Source organism: Piliocolobus tephrosceles, chromosome 15 (genome assembly GCF_002776525.5).
Source record: "Piliocolobus tephrosceles isolate RC106 chromosome 15, ASM277652v3, whole genome shotgun sequence".
NCBI lineage: Eukaryota > Metazoa > Chordata > Mammalia > Primates > Cercopithecidae > Piliocolobus > Piliocolobus tephrosceles.
The window spans coordinates 45,793,621-45,806,951 of NC_045448.1; the positions used below are offsets into that span (position 1 = coordinate 45,793,621).

The 13,331-nt window shown below is 37.9% G+C and overlaps 1 protein-coding gene across 3 annotated transcripts in view; it reads right to left on the reverse strand.

Annotated features, from left to right (window-relative positions):
- SRBD1 (S1 RNA binding domain 1) overlaps window positions 1-13,331 on the reverse strand; it is a 227,066-nt gene that overhangs the window by 186,176 nt on the left and 27,559 nt on the right. For all 3 annotated transcript variants that reach the window (XM_023223849.2, XM_023223850.1, XM_023223851.1), the window contains exons 6-9: window positions 9,436-9,553; window positions 7,648-7,786; window positions 1,759-1,855; window positions 302-437 (exon numbers count right to left, since the gene is read on the reverse strand). In XM_023223849.2, the coding sequence (XP_023079617.1) occupies window positions 302-437; window positions 1,759-1,855; window positions 7,648-7,786; window positions 9,436-9,553 (490 nt within the window). The remainder of the gene's footprint in view (window positions 1-301; window positions 438-1,758; window positions 1,856-7,647; window positions 7,787-9,435; window positions 9,554-13,331) is intronic.

Genomic DNA, 13,331 nt, shown 5'->3' on the forward strand with positions numbered 1-13,331 from the left:
ACAAATATAAGGATACTAGGAAGCAGAGTCTAACAAAAAGATCACCAGCCAAAAAGTCAAGATACCTAAAATGTTATATTGTCAGCTCTGCTATAATTCTCAATGTCACTTATTAACTGCTCTGGGTCGTTAGTTCCCAATTTGTGAAGTGGCAAGGATATGACAATATTATAAGAATTTATATAAAGAAAAAAGAAAACAGTTGACATAAAATTCTTTAAATTCTTAGTAAAGTAGCAGGCAAATCCAAAATATTATCATTATTACTATATCAGCATGCACATGCAGTTTCTTTCTTTACCTGATGATGGTGAATGCTTCTTATGTTGCACGAAAAATGCTGGTAGAGCAGAAACTTATCAACATCTTTCTCATTTACCTTTTTTGAGGACACTTTTGCCAGAGATGACTGGATACAAACATGTCTGTTCTGGCACCTGTTCAGATACCCAAGTGTTCAAAAAACAAGCAGTTATTAATTTGTGCTTTAGTAAAGAATATATAGAAATAAGGATACCAAAAAGTTAAGCCATTACCAAGTGAGTTTTTTTAATGATGCCTTGCTATGAAATCAATATTACTGCCCCATCAAAAGAGGACTCTTTGCCTATTGATACTAGCATAGTCCTCCAGATCTATTTATATATCTACTCAATCTCCCCATAAAATGCCTAAATGAATTCAGAAACCGTCTGCAATTATGCAAAAGATCAAAACTCTCTGTAGAAATCAAACCAACAGCTCTGATCTAAATATCAGACTTTTCTAATCACTAAGTTGGGCAGTCACAGTCAATTAAAAACTAAAAAAAAAAGAGAAACAAAAGGATGTGTGAGGACAGCTTCCAATAACAATTTATAATACTGAACCAAATTTAAGGAGCATAATTACTTACAAAAACACATTTTAAAACCTGAGCAAGAATTTTGCTTCAACTCATTCCTGCTGGGGCCACTGAGAAAATAGAAAAGTTATCTGTCTTGTACTAACAAAAAACCCTGACAAGCAACAGTAGTCAACTAGGTCATCTCCTTTCCTCTCCTCTGCACAGCTCAAACAGCTAGATATGTGGAGGGAGAGAGAGGGAGAACAGACCTCTGGCAGAAACGTGTCTTCTCTACTGATACACAGCAGAAAAAGAACAAAATATATAAAAATAGGGTTTTAAATTAATGTGTTTTTGTAATGAGGCATAAAACCCATAAGCCCAAGAAGGCTCTAGGTCAAAGATCTTTAATATCTGATAAACTGGGACTGTGATCTCACAAATAAGCTGCTCCCCTCAACAGCTAAAAATCATTTGGAGGTCAGTACTTTTACCCACATCTGATATTACACATTCTCAAATTAAGCCAATCACTGGTAAACACCAGAAACGAGATACAGTAAAATTAAGCATACATCACAATCAACATGTTTAAAAAGCAATGCCACTCTAAAGGACACGAATCTCTCTTCATATATATTGTGTAAGGCAATGGTTTTTAAACTCATCAGGCCCCTCCAATGAGACGCCTCAGTGTAAGGAGGGTGAGTAGGCAGAGTTCCAGGCTCCCTGCCCAGAATTCAATTAAAACAACTTTACTTTTATCTGTTTTATATATTTCGGTTATGCTGTTTGAACAAAGAGTTCTGCTCCTTAAAAAAAAAAAAGGTCTGAAAACAAAGTTTTTAATGAACATTGGTATTAGCACTAACTGTGTGACCCTTAACAGCACGAGTCCATAAAGCAGAAAACTCCATAAAAGAGTTACTCACAAGTTCCGAATGAAGTCAAGCGTGTCTTTGTCTTTAGCAATCATGTCTGCTAAAATATGCTGCACTCCTATTTCAATATCCTGAAGCGTTGAAAGCCCTTTAGGAGAGGGGTAAAAAGGAAAACAAAAACAAAAAGTATAAGATTGGTTTTAAATTCTATAATTAAATCACAGTAAATTAATTCCAGTCAAAATAAAACCTTAAGTTGACAGCCTTAAGACAGAAAGATACTGTAGCGGTATACTAGCTTCCCTTTGTAACAAAAACAAGTCTCCAAAAGCAATAATACAGACATAATACCTAATATATTGCCCAGCAGTAAAAATGCATCTCTGGAGCCAGCTGCCTTGTCTAATCCTGGTTCTACCATTTGCCAGTTGTGAGACTCTGGGCAAGCTACTTGACTTCTCTGTACCTCAGTTTCCTATAAAAATGGAATCATAACCGTACCTTCTTTATAAAGTGATTACAAATATCAAAGATGTTATAGGAAATATATATTAATAGAGTCAAAACCAAAGGGACAGTACTCTATTTGTTTAAAAAATTATCCTTTAGAAGCAATTTCTATTTTGGATTATGGGGCATTTATTCACATTTTCAACGACCCATTTGAATTTCACAAATCTCAAAAGCACAAAACTAGAGCTTTCATGCAGTTGTTCCTCTTCACAGTTAAATTGTGTACAGATGGGCATTAAGTTCTCTTTAAGCATTTCTGATTTGCTAATTTATAGCAATGAATCTTGTAAATCAAGGTTTCTCTGATATTGACTTACGGAGAGAGATCATTTGCACTGCTTTGTTTCATTTCTTTTGCCTTTATCATTCTATTTGCATGAAACGCTTTTTGCACTAAACTTGAATTACACAAGCACTGCCTATCATATGTATGTTTTCCTGTAAGTAAAGTTTTAATGAGTAATAAGGTACAAAAGCCAAAGAGGATAGGAGGACATTTATTACGGCATAATTAATAAATAGAAAAGATCTAGTTTGGTTGTGTTAGGATAAGTAATTATGTTTACAGCTGACCTTTAAACAACATGGTTACAGGTCTACTTTTTTTTTTTTTGAGATAGAGTCTCACTGTCTTCCAGGCTGAAATGCAGTGGTGCGATCTTGGCTCACCGCAACCTCTGCCTCCTGGGTTCAAGCAATTCTCCTGCCTCAGCCTCCCAAGTAACAGGGATTACAGGTGCGCACCACCACACCGGGCTAATTTTTGTATTTTTAGTAGAGATGGGGTTTCAGTGTGTTGGCCAGGCTGGTCTCGAACTCACGACCTCAAGAGATCTGCCCACCTTGGCCTCCCAAAGTGTTGGGATTACAGGCTTGAGCCACTGCACCCGGTCTGCACAGGTCCACTTCTACATGGATTAATTACAATAAAAGTTGGAACAAGGGTGCCTGCCTCTCGTCACCCCTTCCACCTCCTCCACCTCTTCTGCTTTTGCTATTCCTGAGACAGAAAGAACTCCTCCTCCTCCTCCTCCTTTTTCTCATCAGCCTATTCAATGTGATAATGAGGATGAAGACCTTTATGATAATTCACTTCCACTTAATAAACAGTAAATATATATTTTCTTCCTTAAAATTTTCTTATTAACATTTTCTTTTTTCTAGTTTACCTTATTGTAAGAATATAGTATATAACACATATAACACACAAAATGTGTCATCTTTATGTCATCAGTAAGGCTTCAGGTCAACAGTGGGCTATTAATAGTTAAGCTTTTAGGAAGTTAAAAGTTATACCTAAATTTTCAACTTTGAAGAGGGAGTGGGGGCTGGGGGTTGTTCCCCTAATCTCTGTATTAGGCAAGGGTCAACTACATTTTAAAGAAATTTAAAGAAAGAAATGTAGCTAATGAAACTAATAGGAATTCTATTTACATTTTAAGAAAACTTTCCTATGAGGGAATTTTCATTAACAAATTACCTTTACAAGATGGAAGACTGTGTATCTAACGGACTTAAAACAGCTGTAACACGTAGAGCTCTCAATAAACATTTGCTCTTGTGTTAGCTCTCTCAGTCTTCATCTAGGAAAACCATTCACAAGAACTAATTCCTGGAGTTCCAAGTATCTCAGAGCATCATTACATGAAGTTTAATGACAACACCAGGGTGATAAGTCAGTAGTAAAGATGGAACCTACAGGGAGAACCATTAATGGAATCAGAGAACAGAAGAAATTATAGACCTTGCAATAAGAAAGGGCCTCTGAAAATCCTCCATCATAAGAGGGGAATATAATTTGAAACCTTATGTAATTAATGAATCTAATTAAAATTGTGCTAGAGCTCTAGAGAAATGTTGTAAAGTGTAGTCTAAGGACCCAAAAATAAAATCATACCAGGTACTTGTTAAAACTATGAATTCCTAGACTGTGGAACTGAAGTGTTTTTACGGAGTGTCCCAGATAATTCTGATACCCATTCAACTTTAAAAAACTGCCGCGGCCGGGCGCGGTGGCTCAAGCCTGTAATCCCAGCACTTTGGGAGGCCGAGACGGGCGGATCACGAGGTCAGGAGATCAAGACCATCCTGGCTAACACGGTGAAACCCCGTCTCTACTAAAAAAATACAAAAATACTAGCCGGGCGAGGTGGCGGGCACCTATAGTCCCAGCTACTCGGGAGGCTGAGGCAGGAGAATGGCGTGAACCCGGGAGGCGGAGCTTGCAGTGAGCTGAGATCCGGCCACTGCACTCCAGCATGGGCAACAAAGTGAGACTCCGTCTCAAAAAAAAAAAAAAAACAAACAAAAAAAACTGCCGCTAGGGAAATGCCTTGAGCTACTTCTACAGCAGTGGTTCTCAATGGGAGATAGAAAGTACCAGAGTCATTTGGGACATTCTTCAAATTACATTTCCATTCTCAGTCCAACCAGGGAGAAAAATAATTTTAAAAGAAAGTCTTCTGTGTTTTGAAAAAGCTCCTTTCCCAATCAAAAAGAATAGACTTGTGGGTTTAAAACAGTCAAAGATAACAGATGTTCCAAAAGTTTAGCACCTCAGTTAAATAAGGAGGAAATATGGTCCACAGAACCAGAAAATCATACCCTTTGCCTTAAAATGAAATCTTTCCAGCTAGAGAATCATCAAACCTCCACACCTGTAAACAAAAACTGAAAGGCCAACATTTCTTTTCACTTTCTCTGCACTGAAGCTACCTCTTCTTATATATGACAGAACAATCAGTTACTTCCTCTTGGACACGAAAGTAGTATTTTGGCTATCCCAGGACATAGCACATTTGTGGCACAGTATAGCTTTATGATTCAGACCAAATGCTTACTGGTCTGTGGCAAGCAAGCAAGAAGTGTCTTCTATTGGGGAAAAAAGAAACTGAACTATCTGGTTTCTTAAATATTTCTTTCAGGAATGATAGGATTATGAAAGTTCTTTAGAAAAACAAACAAAATTAAGGGTGATCATGATTGTGTGTAACATAAAGGAGGAGGAGACAAAAGGAGAAAACATTTCTATCAAACTTTAAAAAAAAAAGCAGTACCTAGCTTATACAGACTTACTTATAATAATTCTACATTTTTGATCGGGGTAAAAGAAAGAGGGAGTAAAGCAAACAGAAGTCCTGATATGTCTGCCAGTACAGTACTACTGTAACTGTGCTAGACCCTGAACTATCCACCTTATAAGAAGTATCACCAAATGTCCGTTGTCATATATTCCAGCAGCATCACCATGTATGACAATCCAAAGAGATACGGTTATCAAAAACCTACCCAGTAGGAACTCAGTGTATGAGAGAACTCAAGAGACCTTGGTACCAAAGGTAGTGAGAAGTAGAAGGAAAGAAAATCAACCACAAGGAGAAAAATAAAAATAAAAACAGTCGATAAGCCTTTGTGCGTCTAACATTCTGAAAGTTTCAACATTCCATTTTAATAAAACATACGATGACTGGGCACAGATAGTTTCCTACTGTGGTTAACTTAATCCTTAGCTATAGTCTATAGCTATTATTAAAAAGCTATAGCTATTATTAAAATATTAAATGTTGCAACCATTTGGAAATCTAACTATAAATACACATTAAAAATTAAACAAACTTGAATTTTACTCATTTAAACCCATCTCTAAATTCACAATTTCCTATTTTACTTTTTCATTATTGCCCTTCTCCAAACATTAAGGTAAGTGTGTTTAGGTATGAAGAGATACCTAGATTTTACAGACACACCTACTCAGTTTTTTAAATCAAAAATTCACATTTGCTGGGTTATTTAAAATAAAAACAGGCTATGGTATGCTGTAATTTTCTACAGGTTAGTACATACTGTGGATTTTGTTATCAGAGACTGCCCCCTACAGACATTTACATGTCCCAGTCTATGGGATCCACAGAGGACAAAAGAAACGGGAGGGGGGGGGGGGGTGGAAAGATGTAGGTCAAAAGGTACAAAGTTGTAGCTACACAGGCTGAAAAAGACCACAGTTCTAACATACAGCACGGGGGCTATGGTTAATAACATCGTAATGTGTACTGTAAATTTGCTAAGACAGATTTTAAGTGCTCTTAACACAAAATAAGGTAACTATGTGAGATGAATATGTTAATTTGCTTATCATGTATAGAATACTTTGACTATAGTACTCACTTCACTATGTATTAATACATGTATATCAAAACATGTTGCACATGTTAATTATGTAATTTCTTAATATTAAAAAAATAATTTTTTGAGAGTAGAGACCACCAGAACATGAATCTCCCCACTCAATCTTAACAGCGAATTCCTGAGAAAAAGCCACTCTTAACCAAAGTTTTTACTCTAAGGCTCATTTTTACAATAAAACCAACGCATCTTGACATTTATCAACTGTCATTTTCCTTGAGTTTTTCTTAGAAATATCTCTCCCTTACTTCTTCCCTCTCTTATTCTCTGTGCATGCACACACACAAAATAGGAAGATACACTTGGAGGGAAATTTCAGAAAAAGACACTTTACTTCTAGAGTAGAAGTGGGAGAATGGAGCTTTGCTTTACACTTCCTGGATGTCAAAACTGTTGACATTTTTAAAGAATATTGGCCGGGCGCAGTGGCTCAAGCCTGTAATCCCAGCACTTTGGGAGGCCGAGACGGGCGGATCACGAGGTCAGGAGATCAAGACCATCCTGGCTAACACGGTGAAACCCCATCTCTACTAAAAAATACAAAAAAAAACTAGCCAGGCGAGGTGGCGGGCGCCTGTAGTCCCAGCTAATGTAGTCCCAGCTACTCGGGAGGCTGAGGCAGGAGAATGGCATAAACCCGGGAGGCGGAGCTTGCAGTGAGCTGAGATAGGGCCACTGCCCTCCAGCCTGGGCCATACAGCGAGACTCCGTCTCAAAAAAAAAAAAAAAAAAAAAAAGAATATTTATGACTTTTACAAGTAAACAAATTTTTAGAAATAAAAGCTTTAATAGACAATATAGGAGAATCTTTATAAATCTGGGATATGAAGGAATTTCTTTAAAAAGAAAACACAGCTATTATCTTAAAAGATGGTTAGCTATAATAAAACTCCACTAATACCTATTTATCAAGAGATACCATAAAGAAAGTGAAAAGACAAGTCACAAACTGGGAAAAAAAGATTTGCAACACATATCAATGACAAAAAATATTTTAAAATAATCATTTTAAAAACAATACAATAGAAAAACGGGCAAGACTAGAATAGGCACTTCATCAACAGAGAAAAGTTGAATGGCTACTCAATAGGTATGTCAGGATTTGTTTTATTTCAATTATTCTACATACACTGTAATATTCTTTTGTATAATCATTACTTGACAGAACTTTTTTTAACACACGTTTTTAAATTAAAAAAAAAAAAAAAAAGAAACAAAGTTGATCTCTGTAAATAAAGCCAGTACCTTTAACATCAGGCCTAATGTATGATAGCAGACTGAGTTCCCCTGGTTTCTCAAGCAGTGCCCTGGCTGCTCCTTCTAAGCCCAACTGTCTTGCTCTCTGGGCTTTAGTCCCTTTGCTCCCAGTTTTATATGGAGCAGACTAGAAAAGGCAGAAAACATATGATTCAGTTTTAAAAAAACAAAAGTTAAAACTAGGATACAAAATTAGAAGACATACTGAGAATGCTGAAGAAATCCTTTTCTCAATCCTTTCTTCTTCCTTCAGAGATGAATTAAAACTAATTTGAAAACGCTTACTGTAAGAAGATGGTAAGTGCCTTCTCTTATTCTTCATATTTTTCTATATGCTAAATTAGTTGCTTGGTTTCACTCATCTTAAAAACTCATTGCTTGGACTGCAAAGTCCTCAACTCCAGCAAGTTCCTTTAAAAGTGTTCTACACACAATTCTTCTACTTCTTTGTTTTGTTTTCTTTTTTTAAGAAGTCTTGCTCTGTCACCAGGCTGGAGTGCAGTGGCATGATCTCTGCTCACTGCAACGTCTGCCTCCTAGGTTCAAGCGATTCTCCTGCCTATGTCTCCCAAGTAGCTGGGCCTACAGGTGCGCACCACTATGTCCAGCTAATCTTTTTTTTTTTTTTTTTTTAAGTAGAGATGGGGTTTTATCATGTTGGCCAGGATGATCTCAATCTCTTGACCTTGTGATCTGCCCGCCTCGGCCTCCCAAAGTGTTAGGATTACAGGCATGAGCCACCACGCCCAGCTGGTCAATACTTCTACTTCTTTTTTTTTCTGAGATGGAGTCTCGCCCTGTAGCCCAGGCTGGAGTGCGGTGGCGCCATCTCAGCTCACCGCAACCTCCAACTCCCAGGCTCAAGCAATTCTCTGCCTCAGCCTCCTGAGTAACTGGGATTACAGGCGCCCGCCACCATGCCCAGCTAATTTTTGTATTTTTAGTAGCGACGGGGTTTCACCATCTTGGCCAGGCTGGTCTTGAACTCCTGACATCGTGATCAGCCCACCTCGGCCTCCCAAAGTACTGGGATTATAGGCATGAGCCACGAGCCACTGCATCCAGCCAATTCTTCTACTTCTTAATCCACTCACTCTAACACCCACCAGCATCTGGCTTCTCTTCTCACACACCTTGCTAGAAATGGCATCACAAAAATCCATGATGATCTCCTAATTACCAAATACATATTTTTTTCCAGTTCTTATTTTGCCAAACTTCTCTGCTACACATAACCACTGATCATAACCTCCATCTAAAACTCTCTTCCCTGCTGTTCCAGAGCACCATCATCTCCTGATTCTCCTCATACTTCTCTATTTTTTCCTACCTCCTTATGCTCTCCCATCCTCCATCCACACTTCAAAAGGTGGTATCCTCCAGTGGTCAGTCCTGACCTGCTGACAAACCCTTCTTGAGTGAGTTTTTCCATTCTCATGGTTTCATGTAACAACTACAGGCTGAAGACATCCACATCTGGATCTCTAGTTCAGCCCTCTCTGATAAGCTTCACATTTGTATAATCTACTGTCCTTCCCTACTTGACTGGAAATTCCTTGAGACAAAGACTATGTATTTATTCATCTTTGTAAACCCAAGTGCCTAGCATACAAAAAAACACTCTATAAATATTTATTGAATAAAGAATATTTTGTTGCATTAAATAATGGTGGCTAATGACGTTAGCTTTTTATTTCTTGGTGTTCTTTAATCATAAGAAGACCCAAATTGCAATATATTCAGGTATTACGTTAAAAGATAAAAAGGGTTCCTTACCACGTGTTCTAGTTCTTCAAAAGTTTTACAATTCAGCATGGCTTTTAACAAGCACTCAGACATCTTCCCCTCCTTCTTAATTTTCTGGATTGTACTATGAACTTTCTTTGCAACAGCCCTGAAAATAGAAACTTTTGTAATCTACAAAAACTGTATGTCAAAATTTTCTTTTCAAAGCTACCTCAAACTTACAGAAAAGTTGCAGGTAAAGTAAAAGGAACTTTATTCTCTCTGAACTGTTTGAGAATAAGTTAACATCCCTGCACTCCAACACTTTAGTGTGATTTCCTACAAATACAAATTTTCTCCTACATAACCACAAAATAACCATCATTATCAGGTAATTAACACTGATATATTACTACCATCTAATCTGCAGACCTCATTCAGGTTTTACCAATTGTACCAATAATATCCTTTATAGTGGATTCAGTTAAGAATTATGGGTTACATGTAGTTGGCATGCATCTACAGTCTCCTTCAAGCTAAAACAGTATTTCAGTCTCTCCTTGATTTTCTTCTCCTTGATAAGGCCTTGATGTTTTGAATGCTACTGGACAGTTATTTTGTAGAATGCCCTGCAGCTTGGGTTTCTCTGATGTTTCCTCACAATTATATACAGATGGAGCATCTTTGGCAGAAATATCATAGAAGTCATACTGTGTTCTTCTTATTACACGTTATTAGGTGGTACATGATTTTGATTTGTCCCATTACTGATTACCTTGATCATTTGATTAAGGTTGTATCTGTGGGTTTCTCCATGATACAGGTACTCTTTATTCCTCTTGTAATTATAAGTATTTTGTGGAGAGGTACTTTGAGACTATATAATTACCCCATTCCTCATTAAACTTTGAATTTATTCACTGATTTATTTACATCACTATAGATTTAATGGTTTCTTATTTTACTTAGTGCTTACAATCCATTGCTATCATTTATCTTAATGTTCAAATTGTTCCAGGTTTGACCAGAAGTAACCCCTTCAAGCTAGCTTCTGTGTCCTTTTGACATGTCCCTGTCATCCTGTGAGCACTTCCTTATTCTCTGGCATACGATATTTCAGGCTTATCTTCTAGTTTCCCTGCCCCAGTCCTGGAATCAGGAGAACGATACTTGAAAACCAAGGTATAGGTACTAGGTATGCTCATTGCAACCGGAGTATCACTGCTCAGGATGGGCACACCCAGCACCCACAGTTGGTTTCCCAATCCATTCCCCACTAAAAAGAACCAGGATTCCATGTAGAAAAGCTGATTTCAAGAATCAATTTACAGGGATCACTAAACAAGTAACGACAAAAGGAAGAGCGGGCACAGTAGTTCCCCCACTTTACAACAGGTTTTCACTGTGAATATACAATCCTGTTGTTGTAGTTAATGCTTCTCATCCTATTGTATTACCTTCTATTTATAGAATCTGCCTAATAATGGTACTGCTAAAATGATGGGCAAAAGTTACAGATGATAATATGATTTATTCAAAATGACTGGTGGAAAAGAAAATTTAAAATACTGGTAATTTAAAAAAAAAGAAAAACCAAAGGCAGAAGACTGTAAATTATAGAGAAGAATATGCAGTACTTAGATTACAACCTGTATGTCTTCTATAGTCACAGTAGCCCAAGACTGTTTTCAAGGGCTAAAGCCTATCAGGTCATTTTAACAAAAAGCCAATTCCTTTTGTCCTATTAGCCTGCATATAAGGAAGAAGAGAATTATCTTTAGAGAAAAATACAGAAAACGTTTCTTCCTATGCAGAATCATACTCTGTAATTCACTTTTCAAAGTGAATTTAAAAATGTTTTACCTAGGCCGGGCGCGGTGGCTCAAGCCTGTAATCCCAGCACTTTGGGAGGCCGAGATGGGCGGATCACGAGGTCAGGAGATCGAGACCATCCTGGCTAACACGGTGAAACCCCGTCTCTACTAAAAAATACAAAAAACTAGCCGGGCAAGGTGGCGGGCGCCTGTAGTCCCAGCTACTCCGGAGGCTGAGGCAGGAGAATGGCGTAAACCCGGGAGGCGGAGCTTGCAGTGAGCTGAGATCCGGCCATTGCACTCCAGCCTGGGCGACAGAGCCAGACTCCGTCTCCAAAAAAAAAAAAAAATGTTTTACCTTGCAACCCAGTATACATACACATATATATGCTGCATAATTGAAACATTTCATGAAACAATATTTGCCTTTACCACATAAATGTACTCTTGTATTTTCTATTCACTATTTCATTTTTTAAGTGGTACGACTTATTAAATTGGTTTTACTTCCAATGTAGGGGTAGCAATTAACAAATTGAAAACCAATGCTCTAGTTATAGAAAATGTTGAGCTTAAGAAAAAATAAAGATCATATCTCATTACCAAAAAGAAATCTCTGTGTTATAGAAAAAGATCTCTTAAGTTCCAGTCAATGCCCCCACTTACTTCAAGGAGAATTCATTCCTCTACTAATATTCAATGTATTCTGGGTTCATAGAAACCCAGAGAATGGAATTCTTTTGCAGTAGAAGTGTTTTTTAAAGAAAAAGAAAATAGCCGGGCGCGGTGGCTCAAGCCTGTAATCCCAGCACTTTGGGAGGCCGAGACGGGCGGATCACGAAGTCAGGAGATCGAGACCATCCTGGCTAACACGGTGAAACCCCGTCTCTACTAAAAAATACAAAAAAACTAGCCGGGCGAGGTGGCGGGTGCCTGTAGTCCCAGCTACTCGGGAGGCTGAGGCAGGAGAATGGCGTAAACCCGGGAGGCGGAGCTTGCAGTGAGCAGAGATCCAGCCACTGCACTCCAGCCTGGGTGACAGAGCAAGACTCCATCTCAAAAAATAAAAAAAAAAAAAAGAAAGAAAGAAAGAAAAAGAAAATAATATTCTTGATATACAGCTCCTATTTGTCTTCCACACAACCAAATATTGTTAGACTACCCTTTAATTTTTAAGCAAGCTTTTCTTGCTTGTCTATGACGCTTTCTCCTGTTTCAGATCCAAACCCTCAGACTTTCTTAATTACCTTGACTTCAACCAAATAGAAAGCTTATTTCAGAATTTGCAAACTGCTGGCCTTCTAGGTGTGGTCGAGGGTGGTTTTGTTTGGCCCAGAAATTTCTGACGTACAAACCCAAATTACCAGCTTCTTTTCAGAAATAGGAAGAACCAGCAAACTGGGCAGACAATCCTGCATGACAGTCATCTACTGGAGATGAGCAGGGGTTGCCCCACTTGGACAGGATTTGTAATCTCCAATTCTTATCCCCCATGCTTGATTATCCTAGCCTGGCTCTGGAAGATTTGCATCTGAGACTATTTGATTTAGTCATTTATACTTTTACGTTGGCTAACTGATTCTGACTCTCAATGAAGTATAACTTTCCACATATTAGCATTTTAATTCTCCTGACACTAAGAAAACGTCAACAAAAGAGGTAGAAAAGTTAGTGAGATGCAAGTTTCCCCAAAATAACAGAAAGCCTGTCAAGCTTGTTATAAAAATTACCCTTAATACTTTTAAAATGGCTTCATAGTAGAATGATAATCCAATTTTAATCAGATCTTTTTTGTACACTTGAAGAATGTATGCGTTAACACAGTGCCCATAGGAGACATGCAATAAACGCATAAGCAGTGAAGTGTTTTAATAAACCCTATCAAATAATATGGTCAGTCTTACAGTCTTTGTACATATATTTCTGAGTTATTAACAGCGAGTCCAGAGGCATAATTTTTTTAAAAAGGTACTTTCCATTCTGTAACCATATAAAACTTACAATCCATTATTGTTAAATTATCATAACCATTAAAAGTATGGGGAAAAGGCTGGGCATGGTGGCTCAAGCCTATAATCCCAGCACTTTGGGAGGCCAAGGCAGGTGGATCACTTAAGGCCAAGAGTTCAAAAC